This window comes from Salvelinus namaycush, chromosome 4 (assembly GCF_016432855.1).
Source record: "Salvelinus namaycush isolate Seneca chromosome 4, SaNama_1.0, whole genome shotgun sequence".
NCBI classification, from domain to species: domain Eukaryota; kingdom Metazoa; phylum Chordata; class Actinopteri; order Salmoniformes; family Salmonidae; genus Salvelinus; species Salvelinus namaycush.
This window is the reverse complement of record NC_052310.1, coordinates 67,159,646-67,182,273: the sequence shown is the minus strand read 5'-3', so window position 1 is coordinate 67,182,273 and position 22,628 is coordinate 67,159,646. Positions and strand designations below refer to the sequence as shown.

General features: G+C 43.1%; 1 protein-coding gene across 1 annotated transcript in view; it reads right to left on the bottom strand.

Annotated features, from left to right (window-relative positions):
- cep131 (centrosomal protein 131) overlaps positions 1-22,628 on the bottom strand; it is a 36,613-nt gene that overhangs the window by 5,943 nt on the left and 8,042 nt on the right. The window contains exons 6-22 of the mRNA XM_038992226.1: positions 22,255-22,359; positions 21,842-22,024; positions 21,388-21,511; positions 17,570-17,683; positions 16,622-16,856; positions 16,339-16,439; positions 15,959-16,138; positions 15,417-15,608; positions 14,940-15,074; positions 14,558-14,683; positions 14,314-14,430; positions 13,968-13,997; positions 13,264-13,366; positions 12,742-12,943; positions 6,617-6,724; positions 5,899-6,016; positions 4,001-4,075 (exon numbers count right to left, since the gene is read on the bottom strand). Of these exons, the coding sequence (XP_038848154.1) occupies positions 4,001-4,075; positions 5,899-6,016; positions 6,617-6,724; positions 12,742-12,943; positions 13,264-13,366; positions 13,968-13,997; positions 14,314-14,430; positions 14,558-14,683; positions 14,940-15,074; positions 15,417-15,608; positions 15,959-16,138; positions 16,339-16,439; positions 16,622-16,856; positions 17,570-17,683; positions 21,388-21,511; positions 21,842-22,024; positions 22,255-22,359 (2,248 nt within the window). The remainder of the gene's footprint in view (positions 1-4,000; positions 4,076-5,898; positions 6,017-6,616; positions 6,725-12,741; positions 12,944-13,263; positions 13,367-13,967; positions 13,998-14,313; positions 14,431-14,557; positions 14,684-14,939; positions 15,075-15,416; positions 15,609-15,958; positions 16,139-16,338; positions 16,440-16,621; positions 16,857-17,569; positions 17,684-21,387; positions 21,512-21,841; positions 22,025-22,254; positions 22,360-22,628) is intronic.

Sequence of the window (22,628 nt, the reverse complement as noted above, 5' to 3'; positions counted from 1 at the left end):
GGTGGTTGCTAGAGGCCTTCCTGAAAGGACCAGATTAGCAGAAATACATGTTTTAAATACAGAGACCCGTTATGAACAGACCCGAGGACAACTAGACCCGTTGCATATAGACCTGGTCAGATCCAGACCTGGCCCAATCCGAGTGAGGGAAGCAGCTATAACGTGACCGTTTAGTTACGGTAATTAGGCTTCTCCAAGCTCTGATGCTGCTACTGGTCATTAGATGCCTACTAAACTTGCTAACTGCCTGGTACTCAGCACTGTATTGTCCCTCTAATCACTCTGATATCAATGCAAATGTGTTGAAAATCTAATCAAACACTTCACGAGAGCCCATGAGCTCATGTTTCACAACATTTCTATAGGCTATGCAATTGCAGGAGAAAACAGAGTGATGGCCTCTATTAAAAAGAACAGGATCCCATCAGCTTTCTATAGGCTAGGCCTACTATATTTATTTCTCAACTTTCCTAATATTAAGCACATTGGTTATATTTACAATAGGATGGCATGAAAATGAACCACGGGAATAGCATCCTCCAGTCGCTATTTAAGTGCATAGACTACATGTATTTTTTCCCTCCCGTTTCGATACAGGTGTATGATAATGGTCCATTCTAAATCAAAACAAATTTCACACATATATTATTTAGTACATGCAAAGACAAGACTAAATCAAGAATAGTCTGATGGGTGACAATATAAGCCTATCACTTGTGAACGATGAATTTACCATGGCAAATATAAGGCATTATCAAGTGCTTGTCAAATTGTGAATGAGTGACTGATGAAGTGTGCACAGCCTGTGAAAAAACGAAACAGAGCTCATCCCTTTCACGCAATCATCATTAGAGTCGCATCATGCAGCCTTAGAAAGTATAAAAAATTTAAACATATAGCCCAACTTTTGTATCACATTTTTGTATCATAATAAACTCAAAATTAAGCATATAGGAGTACCTGTTCCTTTGTTAGCTGCTAAACACAGAATAGCCACATGTGCACACTCCCTCAAATTGTTTGGGGAAAATATCCTTTCTATTTTATTCAGCTTTGTTCAATTGTAATTCTTCATACTATAAAATATTGCCATGGAATTCTAAGCAAATGTTGTCTGCTATGAACTAGTGTAGCCCACAGCCATATGGCATAGCCAGATCAGGGCCTAACATAAGGACAACTCAGAGTATGCTATTCTGTACTTCTGAAACAGACTACATTTTCTTCATATCACATTTCTTTAGACATGTCTAAAATAAATAATGGATTTATTGTGATGGACTAAGACTTTTTAAAACGTAGATGTCTGCAAACAACAAAGGAAAAAGATCATCAAGGACAACAACCACCCGAGCCACTGCCTGTTTACCCCGCTATCATCCAGAAGGCGAGGTCAGTACAGGTGCATCAAAGCAGGGACCGAGAGACTGAAAAACAGCTTCTATCTCAAGGCCATCAAACTGTTAAACAGCCACCACTAACATTTAGTGGCCGCTGCCAACATATTGACTCAACTCCAGCCACTTTAATAATGGAAAAATTGATGTATTCAATTTATCACTAGCCACTTTATATAATGTTTACATACCCTACATTACTCATCTCATATGTATATACTGTACGCTATACCATCTACTGCATCTTGATGTACTGTATCACTAGCCACTTTAAAACAATGCCACTTCATATAATGTTTTCATACCCTACATTACTCATCTCATATGTACAGTGGGGAAAACAAGTATTTGATACATTGCCGATTTTGCAGGTTTTCCTACTTACAAAGCATGTAGAGGTCTGTAATTTTTATCATAGGTACACTTCAACTGTGAGAGACGTAATCTAAAACAAAAATCCAGAAAATCACATTGTATGATTTTTAAGTAATTCATTTGCATTTTATTGCATGACATAAGTATTTGATCACCTACCAACCAGTAAGAATTCGGCTCTCACAGACCTGTTAGTTTTTCTTTAAGAAGCCCTCCTGTTCTCCACTCATTACCTGTATTAACTGCACCTGTCCACACACTCAAACAAAGAGACTCCAAATTCTCCACAATGGCCAAGACCAGAGAGCTGTGTAAGGACATCAGGGATAAAATTGTAGACCTGCACAAGGCTGGGATGGGCTACAGGACAATAGGCAAGCAGCTTGGTGAGAAGGCAACAACTGTTGGCGCAATTATTAGAAAATGGAAGAAGTTCAAGATGACGGTCAATCACCCTCGGTCTGGGGCTCCATGCAAGATCTCACTTCGTGGGGCATCAATGATCATGAGGAAGGTGAGGGATCAGCCCAGAACTACACGGCAGGACCTGGTCAATGACCTGAAGAGAGCTGGGACCACAGTCTCAAAGAAAACCATTAGTAACACACTACGCCGCCATGGATTAAAATCCTGCAGCGCACGCAAGGTCCCCCTGCTCAAGCCAGCGCATGTCCAGGCCCGTCTGAAGTTTGCCAATGACCATCTGGATGATCCAGATGAGGAATGGGAGAAGGTCATGTGGTCTGATGAGACAAAAATAGAGTTTTTGGGTCTAAACTCCACTCGCCGTGTTTGGAGGAAGAAGGATGAGTACAACCCCAAGAACACCATCCCAACCGTGAAGCATGGAGGTGGAAACATCATTCTTTGGGGATGCTTTTTTCTGCAAAGGGGACAGGACGACTGCACCGTATTGAGGGGAGGATGGATGGGGCCATGTATCGCGAGATCTTGGCCAACAACCTCCTTCCCTCAGTAAGAGCATTGAAGATGGGTCGTGGCTGGGTCTTCCAGCATGACAACGACCCGAAACACACAGCCAGGGCAACTAAGGAGTGGCTCCGTAAGAAGCATCTCATGGTCCTGGAGTGGCCTAGCCAGTCTCCAGACCTGAACCCAATAGAAAATCTTTGGAGGGAGCTGAAAGTCCGTATTGCCCAGCGACAGCCCCGAAACCTGAAGGATCTGGAGAAGGTCTGTATGGAGGAGTGGGCCAAAATCCCTGCTGCAGTGTGTGCAAACCTGGTCAAGAACTACAGGAAACGTATGATCTCTGTAATTGCAAACAAAGGTTTCTGTACCAAATATTAAGTTCTGCTTTTCTGATGTATCAAATACTTATGTCATGCAATAAAATGCAAATTAATTACTTAAAAATCATACAATGTGATTTTCTGGATTTTTGTTTTAGATTCCGTCTCTCACAGTTGAAGTGTACCTATGATAAAAATTAGACCTCTACATGCTTTGTAAGTAGGAAAACCTGCAAAATCGGCAGTGTATCAAATACTTGTTCTCCCCACTGTATATACTGCATCTTGCCATCCTGATGTAATGTATCACTAGCCACTTTAAACAATGCCGCTTTATATATTTTCATACCCTACATTACTCATCTCATATGTATATACTGTACTCTATATCATCTACTGTATCTTGCCTATGCCGTTCGGCCATCGCTCATTTATATATTTTTATGTACATATTCGCATTCATTCCTTTACACTTGTGTGTATAAGGTAGTTGTTCTGGAATTGTTAGGTTATATTACTTGTTAGATATTACTGCACGGTCGGAACTAGAAGCACAAGCATTTCGCTACACTCGCATTAACATCTGCTAACCATGTGTATGTGACAAATACATTTGATTTGCATCAGTAGTTTGTAGGCTATGCAAGTAAGCCAGGAGGTGCTAAATGTGTTTATGTTAATTAATGGTCAATTACCGTGAGACCGGCAGTTATTTGCTTGACAATCACCGGCTGCCAAAATGTCATGACCGCCACAGCCCTACTATGGACATAACCTGGGTTTGACAGCGTGGGCTGTTAGGACACTGGCTAAGTTGGCCAATGCAGTGCTGAGTGTGTATTGGTCTGCCACACTGCACCATAGCAGTGCTAGGAGAGAGGGAGTGCATTTAGCTAGAGTGCTTAACAAGCAAGTAGGGAGGGCGAAGGGACAAACACACAGACATGGACAAAGTGTTCACGCATGCACACACACCTCCTTCTTCATGTAGTTCTCCTCCCAGGTCTGTTTCTCGATCTCCAGGCGTTCTCTGAGGGCTTTTATCTCCACCTAGACAGACAAGGAGCAAAGTTAGACCAGACAACAAAACACAACCCATGTTAGCCAGTATGAGTGTCTGTAGGCCAGTCTCTATGGTCCTTTGTAGCTCAGTTGGAAGAGCATGGCGCTTGCAAAGCCAAGATTGTTGGTTTGATTCCCACTGTGACCCGCTGTACAAAAAAAGCATGCACTGCACGGCTGTAAATAGTTTTGTATAAAAGCATCTGCTAAATGGCATCATTTCAGCAAAAATACAAGAGGCCATATGTTTTGAAATGTGTATCATGGCTGTGACGTGGTGAATGATTTTATACAACGGGTTACAAGCATTAAAAAGCAAGATTCTTTGCCAAACCATAACTGTTAAAACAAAACGTGATGCTACATTCACTAACACTGGTTGTCAAATGCAATTTTAGGCGTTCTCTGGTCGTTAGTGCCAATTGCATGTAAAGCAAAACAAAACCAAGCACTGGTTGATAGTTCCAGAACTTTGCAGGTTACTATGGCAAACAAAAATGGTTGCTATGGAGAAATTTCTTAAAGTGCAGTCGAAAAAACCATCAAGCGCTATGATGAAACTGGCTCTCATGAGGACCGCCAAAGGAAAAGAAGACCCATAGATACCTCTGCTGCAGAGGATAAGTTCATTTGAGTTACCAGGCTCAGAAATTGCAGCCCAAATAAATGCTTCAGAGTTCAAGTAACAGACATCTCAACATTAACTGTTCAGAGGAGACTGCGTGAATCAGGCCTTCATGGTCGAATTAGTAGGTGAACGGATGATCTCCGCATGTGTGGTTCCCACCGTGAAGCATGGAGGAGGTGTGATGGTGCTTTGCTGGTGCCACTGTCTGTGACTTATTTAGAATTCAAGGCACACTTAACCAGCATGGCTACCACAGCATTCTGCAGCGATACGCCATCCCATCTGGTTTGCGCTTAGTGGGACTATCATTTGTTTTTCAACAGGACAATGACCCAACACTCCTCCAGGCTGTGTAAGGGCTATTTGACCAAGAAGGAGAGTGATGGAGTGCTGCATCAGATGACCTGGCCTCCACAATCACCCTACCTCAACCCAATTGAGATGGTTTGGGATGAGTTGGACTGCAGAGTAAAGGAAAAGCAGCCAACAAAAGCTCAGAATATGTGGGAACTCCTTCAAGACTCTTGGAAAAGCATTCCAGGTGAAGCTGGTTGAGAGAATGCCAAGAGTTTGCAAAGCTGTCATCAAGGCAAAGGGTGGCTACTTTGAAGAATCTAAAATATATTTTGATTTGTTTAACACTTTTTTGTTTACTACATGATTCCATATGCGTTATTTGATAGTTTATGTCTTCACTATTCTTCTACAATGTAGAAAATAGTAAAAATAAAGAAAAACCCTTGAATGAATAGGTGTGTCCAAACTTTTGACTGGTACTGTATGCATACAGTATATCTATAAAAGTACGCCAAATCATGATTTCGACTGGCTGAGAAAAGCTGCCTGTCAATCTCGTCCCAACTCCCTCATTACTATAGGACGCAGTAGAGATAGAAATTCAATATTCCAACAATGTAGCAAATGTCGGAGATAATGTTTAGATGCTTTTTACAGTCGAGATCAAGTATATAAATTGCATGGCTGGGCAGTGGATCTGTAAAACTAGTAGTAGTTGTAGTAGTGCGTTACTAGGTAACAACGGCACTTTTTATGAATGTACTGGCTCTGTGTATGTTGTCTAGTATATAATGGGCAGGATAGGCTCTAACAATGGGAATTACAAACCACCCGTTGTATAATAATTTATATTATTATTATGGTAGGGACAGGTACCGTCCATTACCTGGTGCCTCCTCTCCTGCTCCTCCCTGCTCTTCTCCAGCTCTTCTCTAAGAGCTCTCCCTGCCAGGGAGCTGTTATCCTCCAGTTGCTTCCTCAGGTCCTCCAGCTCAGCACGCTGCCTGCAGGGCGGTGATAGAGGACATTAACTTTAGAGATGCTCCACTGATACTTGACTTGCACACATCAAATAGTAGGCATTACATTACTAGTAATCTCTCATGGACAGATGCACGTAACATAGGATGGTATCGTAGCGTCTGTCAACAGAATGTGGCATGTGACGACTAACGAGGAACTTTGTCTCGGTACGCAGATGTTTGTCACTGATCATTTGGACAAATCACGATTTAGTAGGTGTTCCCATCTGTCGAGTTTGTCCTATACGTCCCGTTTAGGGGGGGGGGGGGTTGGAGACTTTGCTAGTATCGTTTCTCATAAATCTGCCCCAGAACCTAACTGAGCATTTGGCAGAATTACGCAAGATTTAAGATCTGGATTTTTTTAGATTACATTACTACACACACATCATCACATGATAGCCTAAATACTGTATGATTCTAATGTACTAAATGTTGTACAGTAAAGTCAAATCTAGGCCATGTCATCAGTCTAATTGTACACACCAGTGTCTCCAGCGACTGAAGTGTTAGGTCTAGACATATAGAGATGACAACATTGGGTGTCAGCCTCTATCTTATCTATATGACCTTTGACATCACCTGGCGGCCAGCTGGTTGAGTCTCTCCTTCTCCTCAGACACCTCCTTGTAGAGTCTCCTCCTCTGCTGCTGTAAAGACATCTCCTCCTCCGCTAGCTGCTTCTCAAACCTGACCGGGAACACACACACACAAAACACAGTTAAACATCTGTAACCAGGTGGCCTAGGGTGGTCTACTCTAGCGGTCTAGGCTGCTGCCTCCGGTGCACTATACAGCTGCAGCACAGGTTAGAATCCATCCCACTGCTTATACTCCAACGCAGCACACTCTACATCCTATCACCACTATCTCTCTATCCAATAAACATACAAAGACATCTCTAACCCTAACCCTCTGCTTCTCAAAACTGACAGGAATACACATACAGTGCATTCGGAAAGTATTCAGGCTCATTGACTTTTTATTTTATTTAACTATGCACGTCAGTTAAGAACAAATTCTTGTAGAAGAAATTTGACGCGGAATTGAAGCGCTGCTGAGGTACACAATAGTAGATTTTGGAAGATAGAAGGTGCTCTTTGGTAAAAGGGGTAAAAAAAGGAGGACCAAGGCACTTCATATACAGTGGGGCAAAAAAGTATTTAGTCAGCCACCAATTGTGCAAGTTCTCCCACTTAAAAAGATGAGAGAGGCCTGTAATTTTCACCATAGGTACACTTCAACTATGACAGACAAAATAAGAAAAAAAAATCCAGAAAATCACATTGTAGGATTTTTTATGAATTTATTTGCAAATTATGGTGGAAAATAAGTATTTGGTCAATAACAAAAGTTTATCTCAATACTTTGTTATATACCCTTTGTTGGCAATGACAGAGGTCAAACGTTTTCTGTAAGTCTTCACAAGGTTTTCACACACTGTTGCTGGTATTTTGGCCCATTCCTCCATGCAGATCTCCTCTAGAGCAGTGATGTTTTGGGGCTGTTGCTGGGCAACACGGACTTTCAACTCCCTCCAAAGATTTTCTATGGGGTTGAGATCTGGAGACTGGCTAGGCCACTCCAGGACCTTGAAATGCTTCTTACGAAGCCACTCCTTCGTTGCCCGGGCGGTGTGTTTGGGATCATTGTCATGCTGAAAGACCCAGCCACGTTTCATCTTCAATGCCCTTGCTGATGGAAGGAGGTTTTCACTCAAAATCTCACGATACATGGCCCCATTCATTCTTTCCTTTACACGGATCAGTCGTCCTGGTCCCTTTGCAGAAAAACAGCCCCAAAGCATGATGTTTCCACCCCCATGCTTCACAGTAGGTATGGTGTTCTTTGGATGCAACTCAGCATTCTTTGTCCTCCAAACACGACAAGTTGAGTTTTTACCAAAAAGTTCTATTTTGGTTTCATCTGACCATATGACGTTCTCCCAATCTTCTTCTGGATCATCCAAATGCTCTCTAGCAAACTTCAGACGGGCCTGGACATGTACTGGCTTAAGCAGGGGGACATGTCTGGCACTGCAGGAGTTGAGTCCCTGGCGGTGTAGTGTGTTACTGATGGTAGGCTTTGTTACTTTGGTCCCAGCTCTCTGCAGGTCATTCACTAGGTCCCCCCGTGTGGTTCTGGGATTTTTGCTCACCGTTCTTGTGATCATTTTGACCCCACGGGGTGAGATCTTGCGTGGAGCCCCAGATCGAGGGAGATTATCAGTGGTCTTGTATGTCTTCCATTTCCTAATAATTGCTCCCACAGTTGATTTCTTCAAACCAAGCTGCTTACCTATTGTAGATTCAGTCTTCCCAGCCTTGTGCAGGTCTACAATTTTGTTTCTGGTGTCCTTTGACAGCTCTTTGGTCTTGGCCATAGTGGAGTTTGGAGTGTGACTGTTTGAGGTTGTGGACAGGTGTCTTTTATACTGATAACAAGTTCAAACAGGTGCCATTAATACAGGTAACGAGTAGAGGACAGAGGAGCCTCTTAAAGAAGTTACAGGTCTGTGAGAGCCAGAAATCTTGCTTGTTTGTAGGTGACCAAATACTTATTTTCCACCATAATTTGCAAATAAATTCATAAAAAATCCTACAATGTGATTTTCTGGATTTTTTCTCTCATTTTGTCTGTCATAGTTGAAGTGTACTACCTATGATGAAAATTACAGGCCTCTCTCATCTTTTTAAGTGGGAGAACTTGCACAATTGGTGGCTGACTAAATACTTTTTCCCCCACTGTAATTAATTAAAATGCCTTTATTTGTATGGCATGTTCAATGGAAACAAAGTTAAAAACTCTGACGCGTTTCGGCTGCATGGCCTTCGTCATGCCCTTCAAAAGGGGCCTCCCTGATGAAGGCCATGTAGCCGAAACGTGTCTGAGTTTTTAACATGATTGAGTCTTTGAATGAAGAGATTGAGATAAAACTGTCCAGTTTGAGTGTTTGTTGCAGCTCGTTCCTGTCTCTGGCCGCAGCGAACTGAAAAGATGAGCGACCCAGGGATGTGTGTGCTTTGGGGACCTTTAACAGAATGTGACTGGCAGAACGCGTGTGGTACGTGGAGGATGAGGGCTGCAGAAGGTATCTCAGATAGGGGGGAGTGAGGCCTAAGAGGGTTTTATAAATAAGCATCAACCAGCGGGTCTTTTGCAACAGGTATACAGAGATTACCAGTTAAGGGTGCACTTTTTCCACATTTTGTTACGTTACAGCCTTATTCTAAAATTGATTAAAGAAATGTTTTTCTTCATTAATCTACACACAATACCCCATAATGACAAAGCGAACAGGTTTTTAGACATTTTTGCAAATGTATAAAAAAACAAAACAGAACTAGCTTATTTACATAAGTATTCAAACCCTTTGCTATGAGACTCGAAATTGAGCTCAGGTGCATCCTGTTCCCCTTGATCATCCCTGAGATGTTTCTACAACTTGATTGGAGTCCACCTGTGGTAAATTCAATTAATTGGACATGATTTGGAAAAGGCACACACCTGTCTATATAAGGTCCTACAGTTGACAGTACATGTCAGAGCAAAAACCAAGCCATGAGCTCTGAGATAGGATTGTGTCGAGGCACAGATCTGGGGAAGGGTAACAAAACATTTCTACAGCATTGAAGGTCCCCAAGAACACAGTGGCCTCCATCATTCTTAAATGGAAGAAGTTTGGAACCACCAAGACTCTTCCTAGAGCTGGCCGCACGGACAAACTGAGCAATCAAGGGAGAAGGGCCTTGGTCAGGGAGGTGACCAAGAACCCGATGGTCACTCTGACAGAGCTCCGGAGATCCTCTGTGGAGATGGGAGAACCTTCCAGAAGGACAACCGTCTCTGCAGCACTACTCAAATAGGGCCTTTATGGTAGAGTGACCAGACGGAAGCCACTCAGTAAAAGGCACATGACAGCCCGCTTGGAGTTTGCCAAACGACACCTAAAGAACTTTGACCATGAGAAACAAGATTCTCTGGTCTGATGAAACCAATAATAAACTCTTTGGCCTGAATGCCAAGCGTCACGTCTGGAGGAAACCTGGCACCATCCCTACGCTGAAGCATGGTGGTGGCAGCATCATGCTGTGAGGATGTTTTTCAATGGCAGAGACTGAGAGACTACTCAGGATTGAGGGAAAGAGGAACAGAGCAAAGATCCTTCATGAAAATCTGCTCCAGAGCACTCAGGACCTCAGACTGGGGCAAAGGTTCACCTTCCAACAGGACAACAACCCTAAGCACACAGCCAAGACAACGCAGGAGTGGCTTCGGTACAAGTCTCTGAATGTCCTTGAGTAGCCCAGCCAGAGCCCGGATTTGAACCCGATCGTACATCCCTGGAGAGACCTGAAAATAGCTGTGCAGACGCACTCCCCATCCAACCTGGCAGAGCTTGAGAGGATCTGCAGAGAAGAATGGGAGAAACTCCCAAAATACAGGTATGCCAAGCTTGTAGCGTCTTACCCAAGAAGACTCAATGCTGTAATTGCTGCCAAAGGTGCTTCAACAAAGTACTGAGTAAAGGGTCTGAATACTTATGTAAATGTCATATTTAATGTGATATTTAAGCACAAACTGGAATATGTTCCGGTATTCTTCCGATGGCTTTGAGGAGTACACCACATCAGTCGCTGGCTGATTTTAGTCGAAGTATGATATATTTGGGCTTGAATGGGGGAAAAACTATTTTTTTTCTGCGTCTGATAAAATGACATACATTTCGATCTGACTATACGTGTCTTGCGAGGGCTGGTTTTAGATCATTTGGAACCACTTACAAAACATGTACGTATGTGGGCTTATTCCTGTTTACAACCTGGTGCTACAGATTACTTCTGTCTAATGCACTTAGATCGAGATGGTGGATAGCCTGGCGGTAAAACGGTGAATAAGAAAAAAGCTAATATTATTATTTTTCTTATGAGCTACTGCCAATCATTTGGCTACAGTAAGCAGCCTGGCAAGGCAAACATTAGCCAAACAACTTATTAGGAGCTATCTTTATGGCTAGCATCACCTAGCTAACATTAGCTGGATCGCTAGCTAGTGACATCAAAAGTGAATGAAGACATGGATAGGTGAAATGTCAACACAGGTGCAACACAGCAGCGCTACAGTAGCAGCAAGTGTAGTACTATGGGACACTAACAAGCTAGCTAGCTATAGTATAGGTAACTGTACGGTGAAGCTAACCCATATGAAGTAGCAACGTACATATTTAGCTTAGTGAGTAAATCACTCCATTACTAGTACTAACGCGACTGCACCGTTTTCAGATAATTAGTTTATCAGAAAAACAGTTGAATGGTAGCTAGCATAGTTAAAGGTACTCTTATGCTTGAAACAACTTTGGAACCAATTATTCACAGGTGTTAGGTTACCGGTAGCTAGCTACCTGGCTAGCTAGCTTTATTGGTCAAGGGAATAGGTTAGCTAGCATCTAGCGTTGCTGGTAAAACTCCAATAAATTCTGTATTAATCTTTGATCATTCAATTACTTTGCAAAAAGATGGCAGGAGAGTGGATTGTCCTTTGACTTGTCCTAGCTACCATTAAATGTGCTGTGCTCCGTAGCGATTAGCTAAGCTACCCTGACCGTGGCCGTTTGGTTTGTTTACAAATTGCGGAGTGTGCGCTGTGCAAGAGACAGTGTGGGCTGTGCACATGTAGGAAGTTGGAGATGTGCATGTCATATTAATCAATATTTTTAAGGAACCATACATCATAGTTCGGCGGGTGGAACTAAACAAGCATTTCCGCACTAGGACAGGAATTAGGTCAAAATAGTGGCAGCAACTTCCTCTGGAGGGGGATTTTAACCAATGATACGCTCCAATTGGGTTGTGATGGTCATGGAATTTTGGATGGCGGTAATTGACCAGCCAAATGACCACAGACAACGTAATAACCATTCAAATCCACATTTTCTCCTCTCCTCCTGATAGCAATAGAAACAATTAATAAAACGGGTGACCCCATTCAGGTCAATGATGTCATACTGGGTGAAATGGCGGCAGAGAGGAAACGGTAAAGCGTGACGAAGTGACGAATCTGTCCACGAAGTGAGGAATTTTTGTATTAAGGTCAATAGATCGTGTCGAATTTTGTTGCTAATTTGCTACCTAAGGCTTATTTAAATCGAATTTAAGTTTTCTAATGGTTAGGTTTGTGGGGTTTCCTGATGGGGTCAGTCACCGGCCTACATCCCAAATGGCACCCTATTCCGCACTACTTTTGATTAGAGCCCTGTGGGCCCTGGTCAGAAGTAGTGCACTATATAGGGAATAGGGTGCCATTTAGGACACAGACACTGCCTTCCTGGCGCTTTCATTGTTATACAGTCCTTCACTCTTATCACTACAGAGCAGGCAGTGTGACCACACCACAACAGCAGCTCCACAAAATGACACTAGGACGTGTGGGAAAGAACAAACTGGTGGAAACAAGGCCATCTGTACAACGTGCACACGTGGGCGGCATGCACACGCTCACACAGAAAGACATCTCTCCACCACACATACTCTAATGAATTCAGCTTCTGAAAGACAACCACATTGGTTAAGTATCTATATGGGTGGTTTGGTGATACATTACTTATAAACCTACTTCCTGTCCATTATTTGGGGTTTCATGTCTTGCCTTTACACATAGTGTGAATGTGTGTGAGCTCACGTGCGTGCATATATTGTGTGCATACAAACCTCTGCTTGGCCAGTTCCCTCTCTCTCTGACACTGCTCGTCCCGGTCTCTCTCCAGCTGTTGTCGTAGCTCTTCACTCTGGCCAACGTAGCGTTGGGCTGCCCTCTCGTCTGCCTGCAGCAGCTCAGCCTCATGAAGCACCCGCAGCTTTTTCAGCTCTTGCTTGTGTTTACAGATCAGCTTCTGGATCTCTGGCTCCAGACCTGGCACAAAGCGAAGAGGTAGAACAAGAACGAAAAGTACAAGAGAGAGAGGAGAAAAAGATCACCAGTTAACACAGAAATAAACACAGCAGAATTGTTACACTGCAAACAAAGTAATTACTGTAATTGTGAAGAGATAAAAAAACATTTGAGCTCTATGCATGAACTTCTCAGAAGTGAAATTAAGTTGAACCTAGACATTGAACTTGGGTCAGTTTCAGGTATTTGTCTCCCTAATAGGATTTAGTGGAGGTTAGCGTAGGATAAGCAGATCCTAGATCCTGCCTTCGAGGCAGCTTCAAATGAGGCCCTCCTCTCACCTTTCACAGTGATCTCTTTTATCTTCTTGGTCTTCTCGTCGATCCACTTCTCCCTGCGGACCTTCTCTGTGGCACTCATCAACTCTTTCAGCTTCTTGATCTCCTGAGGATGAAGACGGGCAGGTTAGAGGTTAAGGTTAAATGTCAAAGGTCAATCTTCCTTTGGAGAGAAGTTACTACAGTGACTGGGAGGGACACGGTAGCGACACCATCTCTGTCACATCTTCCATGACAAAAGGTGCCTCAAAGAAACATCAAGGGTCATTTCTGTAGGCAAAAGATTAGGCTACATCCCACGTAACCAAGAATAGATGAGTGTAGTGATCATAGACATACATATATTCATATTAAAATATTTATATACATCATTGGTATTGATATGCAAACAGGAATGGTTTGTGAGGCTACATTCCACATGAGGGATATGGTATGAAAGAATAGGGTTTAAGTGTTTTAATGGGTGAAGACTAAAGACAAACAGACAAGGGCTGAGAGAACGCATACTGTAGGGTTAGTCAGCTGCCTAGGACAGGGGTTTAAAAACTGTTACAACACCAAGTCTACAGACAGACAGAGGCAGACTGTACCAGAATAGACTCACATGCATATATAGAGTCCTGACAGGAGAAAGGACAAATGAACAAAATGAATGAAAGAAAGAAGAGCACGACGGGAGTGATGAGTGGGTTAGGGAAAAAGGTTACCTCGCACAAGGGACCCAGAATTTGCCACACCTAGAGCCAGAGGAAAATGAGAAACAGACAGGACAGAGGAGGAAAGAGAAAAAAAAGAGTGATTAAAAACAATAGCAGAAGCAAGCAAAGCAGGCTAACACAAAATGGCAAGGCGACAAGGCATAAGCAGAGAGAAGTCGCTAGCAGCAGAAGAGACTGTTAAAACACAAACATAGATAAAACACAAATACAGATCTCCTCTGCTTCCTCTAAGCCATAGTGGTGGATGGCTCAAGTCTGCATCCTAGTGGCCAGGACAGAAGATGGCAGATGTCAGTACTGTAAGAAGTGTGTGTATGTGTGTGTCACCCCTTACCAGTTCATGCTGCTCCTGCATCTGGCCGATCTTCTTAGTGTATTTCTGATCCACTAGTTTGAGCTCTCCCACCACTCCCTCACAACGCTCACTCAGAGCCTTCTTATCGTCTATTAGCTGCACAAACAGAGAGAAAATAGAGTAATATGGGAGAGAGGCTCTAACGACATTTCAGTTCAAAGGAGAGAGTGATGGCGTAGCCTTGGATTTTGGATAAGAGTAAGGGGGTCGTGTGTGTGTGTACCTGGTCTATAAACGTGAGGTGTCTCTGGATGGTGGCTTCATACTGCTCCTTCTGCAGAGTGAAGTTCCTGCTCAATTCCTTCTCTGTCTCCTTTACATGCCTCACTGTCAACTCCCTCTGCTGGGTCTGGGACAGAGAGAGAGGGGTGGAGAATGGTTGAGAGAGACAGATGGGATGTGAACACTATAGACCAGGGATGGGCAACAGGTGGCCCGCAATTCAATTTGGCCACCCAAAGTTGTCTTAGTAAAAACAGATTGAGATGGGGTAAAGATATGACATCTGTAATTAATAAGTGTTCCCCTGTGAAAAAGAAAACATCACATATGGCTGTGAGATGGATCTTGTGATGGAATACAGTGAATGTTATTCACGTTCTCACCAGAGCGGTCTGCAGCATGTTGACAGTGCGCCTCTTCTCCTCCAGCTCCAACTTCAGTCTCATCATGGAGCCAGTGACCTCAGCAGCCGTGGCCGAGGCCTGCTCTATTCCCGCAAGCTCCTCTTCTGACAACATCTAGAGACAGACAGAGCTCACACACTGCAACACACACAATCCAACTCACTAACATCTAACTATTTTAGCAACACCTGATTGCAATCACCCTTCCAGCTCAAGATCTAACCTAAAACATTATCTACCTAACCCTATATGGTGAGGTAAATTAAAGGCTCAAGTCACATCTCTAGATTGGAGAGGTGTGTATAATAAAAGTCAAATCGGAAGAACTAAATACCCCTCATTATCAGCATTGAGAGGTTGTTGGTCTAGGTCAGAAATGAAGGCAAGCCCAGCACTCGTAAATCCTTATTTTATTAACAATGTCGGGACAATGGCATTGAGCGAGTCTCCCCTCACCTCTTTGTGTGACCCTGAGGTGACAGATCGAGGTCTCTCCTGTTCAGACTTCTCCATCTCATCCAGGAAGCTCATGATGCTCTGTAGTTTGGCCTCAGAGAGGAGAGCGCCCCCGTCTGGCAGCACAGGGGTATGGACCAGCTGGCCATGACGCTCCAGGTTATCAGTGGTCAGGGAGTTGGAGTCTCCATCCTGATAGAATATAAATAATACAAACATGTGGTCAGGGAGGGGAAGGGAGAGAGAACAAAAAATGTATGTGACCGACTTGGGTTTGCACCACTGGGGTCTCCTGCACGTCCCAAGACTGTGTTAGCTCATTAACAAATGAAAGGCTAAAGGTAGAGTAGACATCAAGTAGTTGAAATCTATTGCATTACAAGCCATTACCAAGAGCTGAGGTGAATCAAGGTGTGAAATAGAACTGGATAGATAAAAGCGATATGGTTAGAAACCAGATACAAGTAGCTTAAGATCTGCTAAAGAGAGTGAACAAGGGCAGAGGGAAGGGTACAACTTTGTGGAATGTAGTGCAGCCTTACCTCGTCTATCCAGGAGTACTTCTCTTTGTGGTAGCTCTTGGGTTCAGACAGCCTCTCTGGTTCTTCCTCTAGGAGCTTCAGAGTGTCCAGCAGGTCGTTCAGGGTGGTCTTAGACTGGGCTCTGCTCGACGGCGCCCCTTGGCGCTGGTCCTCCACACTCACTGACCGCTGCAGAATCTCCTGTTATACAGAGAAGAACAAATACAGCGTCAGGACATGGATGAGATTAAATCAGCCTGAATGCAGTGGTTTTTTAGACAATATACAGATCAATAAGTCAGGTTTAAGAATGAGACAATGCATAAACAAATGGGAATATTCCAGAGATCAGATCTCATACTGTTATGGTAAATTTAGAGCTAGAATCAATGGTTTGTTACCTGAGAGCATTGAGAGTCTCTGCGATTGGACAGTGCAGGGGACAGCGGTCTCAAGTTGGTGACGTCATCCAGGTCAGTCACAACGTTCACATTGTTAGAGTCTGCAGACAGAGGAAAAACATGAGGGCAATGTCTATATGCAACTATATGTGCTTACAGGACAGGGTATTTTAGCTGGCAATGGAGAAAGGAAATGCACACTGCACACTAATTTACATTACATCCATGACTGCAATAAGCTTGACGGGGAAAGTTGCCATTAGAGGCCCAGGGAGAGACTGACCTGTGTTCTGGGCCTTGACATCAGAGCCAGTGGGGGAGATAGGGTTCCTGTTGCAGGGGGGTGTGGGGCTCTTGTTGCTGGGGGAGGAGGTGGTGGTCCTGTTGCTGGGGGAGGAGGTGGTGGTCTTGGGGGGTTTCTTACGGCCCACCTTGCCACTGTGTCTCAGGGTCTCCATCTCCTCTTGGGCCGAGGCCTGTATCTCAGCAGCCCTCTGGGCTCTCTTCTGCTGCAGCTCCTGCAACACAGCAGGAGGGGGCGACATTAAGCAGGCAGGGCCACGGCGAAAGAGACCAGGGAACTAGGGTGAAGTTGCCCCTAGACGCTGATCTTGGGCCAGTTTAGCATTTTCCCCAGTAACGATAAAGGTTAAGGGAAGCAGATCTTAAATCTGTACCTATGGAAAACTTCACCCCGGAGCAGAAACTAGCCTTGTTCCAGATCTGTTTGTGCCATTTTGCCAACTCCATGTCACTCATTGTCAAGTCAAACATTACAAGTAGTTGGCTAGAGAGCAGGAACGGACCGGCACCCAGGCTGCATGGGAACTGTCTGCAAGGTGTTTTTCCAATCTACTACATTTGTGTCATGAAGACTGAAGCATTTGGCTTTGTGTGATTAAAGCCTTTGGCATTTGTTGGAAAAGGAAAACGTGGAGGGGGGAGCAGGCCCTTGATGGGGCATTGTGGATACAACAAAAACCAAAGGAGTGGCATTTGTTGGGGTTGGGGAACATTTGGAGTTGAAAAGTAAGTGTCTGAAAGACAGAAAGGTGTAGTTGAGGGAGTAGGATCTAACAAAGAAAAGCCTAGAGACCACTGTGTTATGACTCAAGTACAATAAGATATGTTTACTGTAGGAAGTTCAGCTATAGTTCAACTATACATTCAGCAATAATTCAGTCATCCTGTATACCTTTGCTGAGGCTGTGTAAATATTCCTCTATAATACCTGAATGGCTGCGACGCGGGCAAGACGAGCCTTCTCCTCACGAATCCGTTTCCGGTCCTCCTCCTTCTTCTGCACCTCTGGAGACTTCTCCTCCTCTGCTCTCTGTTCTCGTTCCTTCACACGGTAAACACAAAAAGGTTGTGGGTTCAATTCCCACAGGGATTATATGCAGTGCTTTCAGAAACTATTCACACCCGTTTAATTTTTTCAAAATGTTGTGTTACAGCCTGAATAAAAAATCTATTAAATTGAGATTGTGTCACTGAACTACACACAATACCCCATAATGTCAAAGTGTAGTTTTGAACATTTTCGAAAAAACATTAAAGCTGAAATGCTTTGAGTTAATAAGTATTCAACTCCTTTGTTATGACAAGCCTAAATAAGTTCAGGAATAAAAATGTGCTTAACAAATCACATAATAAGTTGCATGGACTCATTCAGTGTTCAATAATAGAGGATAACATGATTTTTTACTAACTACCATGTCTGTACCCCTCAACTAAAATTATCTGTAAGGTTCCTCAGTCGAGAATTTCAAGCACCGTTTGGTAGAAGTGTATAAAAATATATTTTAAAAAAAAAGCTGACTCTAAAATATCCCTTTGAGCATGCTGAAGTTATTAATTAGGCTTTGGATGGTGTATCAATACATCCAGTCACTACAACGATACTCAGTTGCCGGAGAGGAAGGAAACTGCTCAGGGGTTTTCACCATGAGGCCAATGGTGACTTTAAACAGTTAGAGTTTAATGGCTGTGATAGGAGAAAAATGACGGAACAACATTGAAATGAGAGTGAAAAGAAAGAAGCCTGTAAAGAATAAAAATATTCAAAAAACATGCATCCTGTTTGCAACAAGGCACTTAAATAATCCTGCAAAAAATAATTGGCTTACAAATGTACTTTTTGTCCTGAATACAAAGCATTATGTTTGGGGGAACCTTTGTCATTATCGGGCATTGTGTGTAGATGGGTGAGAAAAAAACTGATATTTAATCCACTTTGAATGCAGGCTGTAACAACAAAATGTGGATTAAGTCAAGGGGTATGAACTCTTTCTGACGGCATTGCACACTGTATCCACTGTACCAGATGTCACTTTGGATAAAAGTGTCTGCCATGAAGCATATACAGTACCAGTCAAAAGTTTGGACACACCTACTCATTCAAGGGTTTTCTTTATTTTTTTAAACTATGTTCTACATTGTAGAATAATAGTGAAGACATTAAAACTATGAAATAACACATATGGAATCATGTAGTAACCATAAATGTGTGCCTTGACAGATTTACACACTCTTGGCATTCTCTCAACCAGCTTCATGAGGTAGTCACCTGGAATTAATTTCAATTAACAGGTGTGCCTTGCTAAAAGTTAATTTGTGGAATTTATTTCCTTCTTAATGTGTTTGAGCCAATCAGTTGTGTTGTGACAAGGTAGGGGTGGTATACAGAAGATAGCCCTATTTGGTAAAAGACCAAGTCCATATTATGGCAAGAACAGCTCAAATAAGCTAAGAAAAACAACAGTCCATCATTACGTTAAAGACATGAAGGTCAGTCAATTCAGGAAAACTTAAACGTTGAGCGTTTCTTCAAGTGCACTCACAAAAACCATCAAGCACTATTATTAAATTGACTCTCATGAGGACCACCAGAGGAAAGGAAGACCCATAGATACCTCTGCTACAGAGGACGAGTTCATTAGAGTTAACTGCACCTCAGATTGCAGCCCAAATAAATGCTTCACAGGAACAAGTTTTTATTTATTTTATTTCACCTTTATTTAGCCAGGTAGGCAAGTTGAGAACAAGTTCTCATTTACAACTGCGACCTGGCCAAGAATAAAGCAAAGCAGTTCGACACATACAACAACACAGAGTTACACATAGTATAAACAAAACATACAGTCAATAATACAGTTGAAGAAAATCTATATACAGTATGTGCAAATGACGTAAGAAAAGGGAGGTAAGGCAATAAATAGGCCATGGTTGTGAAGAAATTGCAATATACCAATTAGACACTAGAGTGATTGATGTGCAGAAGATGAATGTGCAAGTAGAGATACAGGAAAGGAGCAAGATAAATAAATATCTTATCTTGCAAAGGAGCAAGATAAATAAATAAATAGAGTATGGGGATGAGGTAGTTGGATAGGCTAATTACAGATGGGCTATGTACAGGTGCAGTGATCTGTGAGCTGCTCAGACAGCTGGTGCTTAAAGCTAGTGAGGGAGGTAAGTCTCCAGCTTCAGTGATTTTTGCAATTCATTCCAGTCATTGGCAGCAGAGAACTGGAAGGAAAGGTAGCCAAAGGAGGAATTGGCTTTGGGGGTGGCTAGAGAGATATACCTGCTGGAGCTCGTGCTACGGGTGGGTGCTGCTATAGTGACCAGTGAGCTGAGATAAGGCGGGGCCTTAACTATCAGAGACTTGTAGATGACCTGAAGCCAGTGGGATTGGCGACGAGAGTGAAGCGAGGGCCAGCCAACGAGAGCGTACAGGTCGCAGTGGTGGGTAGTATATGGGGCTTTGGTGACAAAATGGATGGCACTGTGATAGACTGCATCCAAATTGTTGAGTAGAGTGTTGGGGGCTATTTTGTAAATGACATCGCTGAAGTCGAGGATCGTTAGGGTGGTCAGTTTTACGAGGGTATGTTTGGCAGCTTGAGTGAAGCATGCTTTGTTGTGAAATAAGAAGCCGATTCTAGATTTACTTTTGGATTGTAGATGCTTAATGTGAGTCTGGAAGGATAGTTTACAGTCTAACCAGACCCCTAGGTACAGTGGGGAGAACAAGTATTTGATACACTCCCGATTTTGCAGGTTTTCCTACTTACAAAGCATGTAGAGGTCTGTCATTTTTATCATAGGTACACTTCAACTGTGAGAGACGGAATCTAAAACAAAAATCCAAAAAAATCACATTGTATGATTTTTAAGTAATTAATTTGCAAACACGAGCAATGGACATTAGACAGGTGGAAATCTATCCTTTGGTCTGATGAGTCCAAATTTGAGATTTTTGGTTCCAACCGCCATGTCTTTGTGAGACGCAGAGTAGGCGAACGGATGATCTCTGCAAGTGTAGTTCCCACGTGAAGCATGGAGGAGGAGGTGCGGTGGTGCTCTGCTGGCACACTTAACCAGCATGGCTACCACAGCATTCTGCAGTGATACACCATCCCATCTGGTTTGCGCTTAGTGGGACTATCATTTGTTTTTCAACAGGACAATGACCCAACACTCCTCCAGGCTGTATAAGGGCTATTTGACCAAGAAGGAGAGTGATGGAGTGCTGCATCAGATGACCTAGCCTCCACAGTCATCCGACCTCAACCCAATTGAGATGGTTTGGGATGAGTTGGACCGCAGTGTGAAGGAAAAGCAGCCAACAAGAGCTCAGCATATGTTAGAACTCCTTCCAGACTGTTGGAAAAGCATTTCAGGTGAAGCTGGTTGAGAGAATGCCAAGAGTGTGCAAAGCTGTCATCAAGGCAAAGGGTGGCTACTTTCAAGAATTTCAAATATAAAATGTATTAACACTTTTTTGGTTACTACATGATTCCATGTGTTATTTCATAGTTATTTCATACAATGAAGAATATAGTAAAAATAAAGAAAAACCCTTGAATGAGTAGGTGTGTCTAAACCTTTGACTGGTACTGTATATTATCTTATTAGGACATTCATTCTATGGACGCAGTGCTAGTGACGATGGATTCAGTGGATTAAACCACAATGGCCCAGTAGTATTGTGTGGTGGTGGTCTACTCAGCTAAACAGAGATCAGGCAGACCAGATGTTTACCTTCTTTTTGGTGGTGAGGATGCGTCTGAGGGCAGCCTGGCTGGCGTGCTGTGACTGTCTCCTGGTGTGGCGTCTATACCACCGCTGGATGGTCACCGCTGCCTGGTTCACCTGCTGGATGAACCTACAGACACAACAACAAAGAAGTCAAAGGTTAGGACTAGGAAGAGCAATATGCTCAAAAAAAATGTCACCACAAATCAATACAAGGAGCTAGAAGGACGGAGAGTGACTTAAAGCATTGTGACCGCACCCTGCTTTTCCCCAAAATGTTTTGCACTTGCACAAACCCCATCATGGATTTAAAAGCTAAGGATTGGTGTAAGCTTTGGCTGGAGGGAATTTCCACCATTGTCAAATCCATGACAGAGAATGTGCAAGGCCACTACTAAAGAAATTTGCTAGAGAAAACATTACAACACAAGAGCATTGATTCCCAAGGTGCCTTGCTGACCTCTCGGCCTCCTCCTCGGTGACCTCTCTCCTGCGGGGCAGGCTGGGGGAGCCTCTGGGGCTGTGCTGGGCAGCATTGTTGTTAGATGTAGAGGAGGACGAGGAGAAGTTCTTCTGGGACTTGGTGGTCAGAGAGCTGCTCTCCAGGGGTCCCTCGTCATTCACTGTGGCTTTCAGGATGTTACTGAGCACACAGAAAGAGAGACATGAACATTAACTTAGTATCAATCAAATGTATTTATAAAGCCTTTTTACATCAGCAGTTGTCACCAAGTGCTTTCACATACTTCTTATCAACACAGTATCAAAACAGCACAAACCTTTGAAGTACGAATACATACAGTATATGTTTACTGTATGATGCAAAAGACTAAATGAAAGACAATGAAATGATTTACGTTATGTTTGACTTACTTGAAGGAGGGTTTCTGGTTGGAGCTCTTGGGGGTGAGGGGTTTGTCAGAGTAGTTGTTATGCAAGATGGTTGTGACAGAGTTCCCCACAGCTCCCTTGTTGCTCCTAAAATATCCGGGGCAAAATGTCACTGCACACCCTTAGTGTCAACCCTGATTGACAAACTATCATAGCAAGTCATGGCAAAGTAGGGAGTTTTAGGATTTTGCTTCGTATGAAAATAATATTTGAGGTAGTTTCTTCATATTTTTATACAAACATACATATCTTTGCTACCACTTCACACTGTAATGAAGTTTAGGACATACTAGTTGTTTACAATTCAAACGACAGTGGTGGAAGTAAAATGTCCCTCGTGTTTCACACTGTCTTCA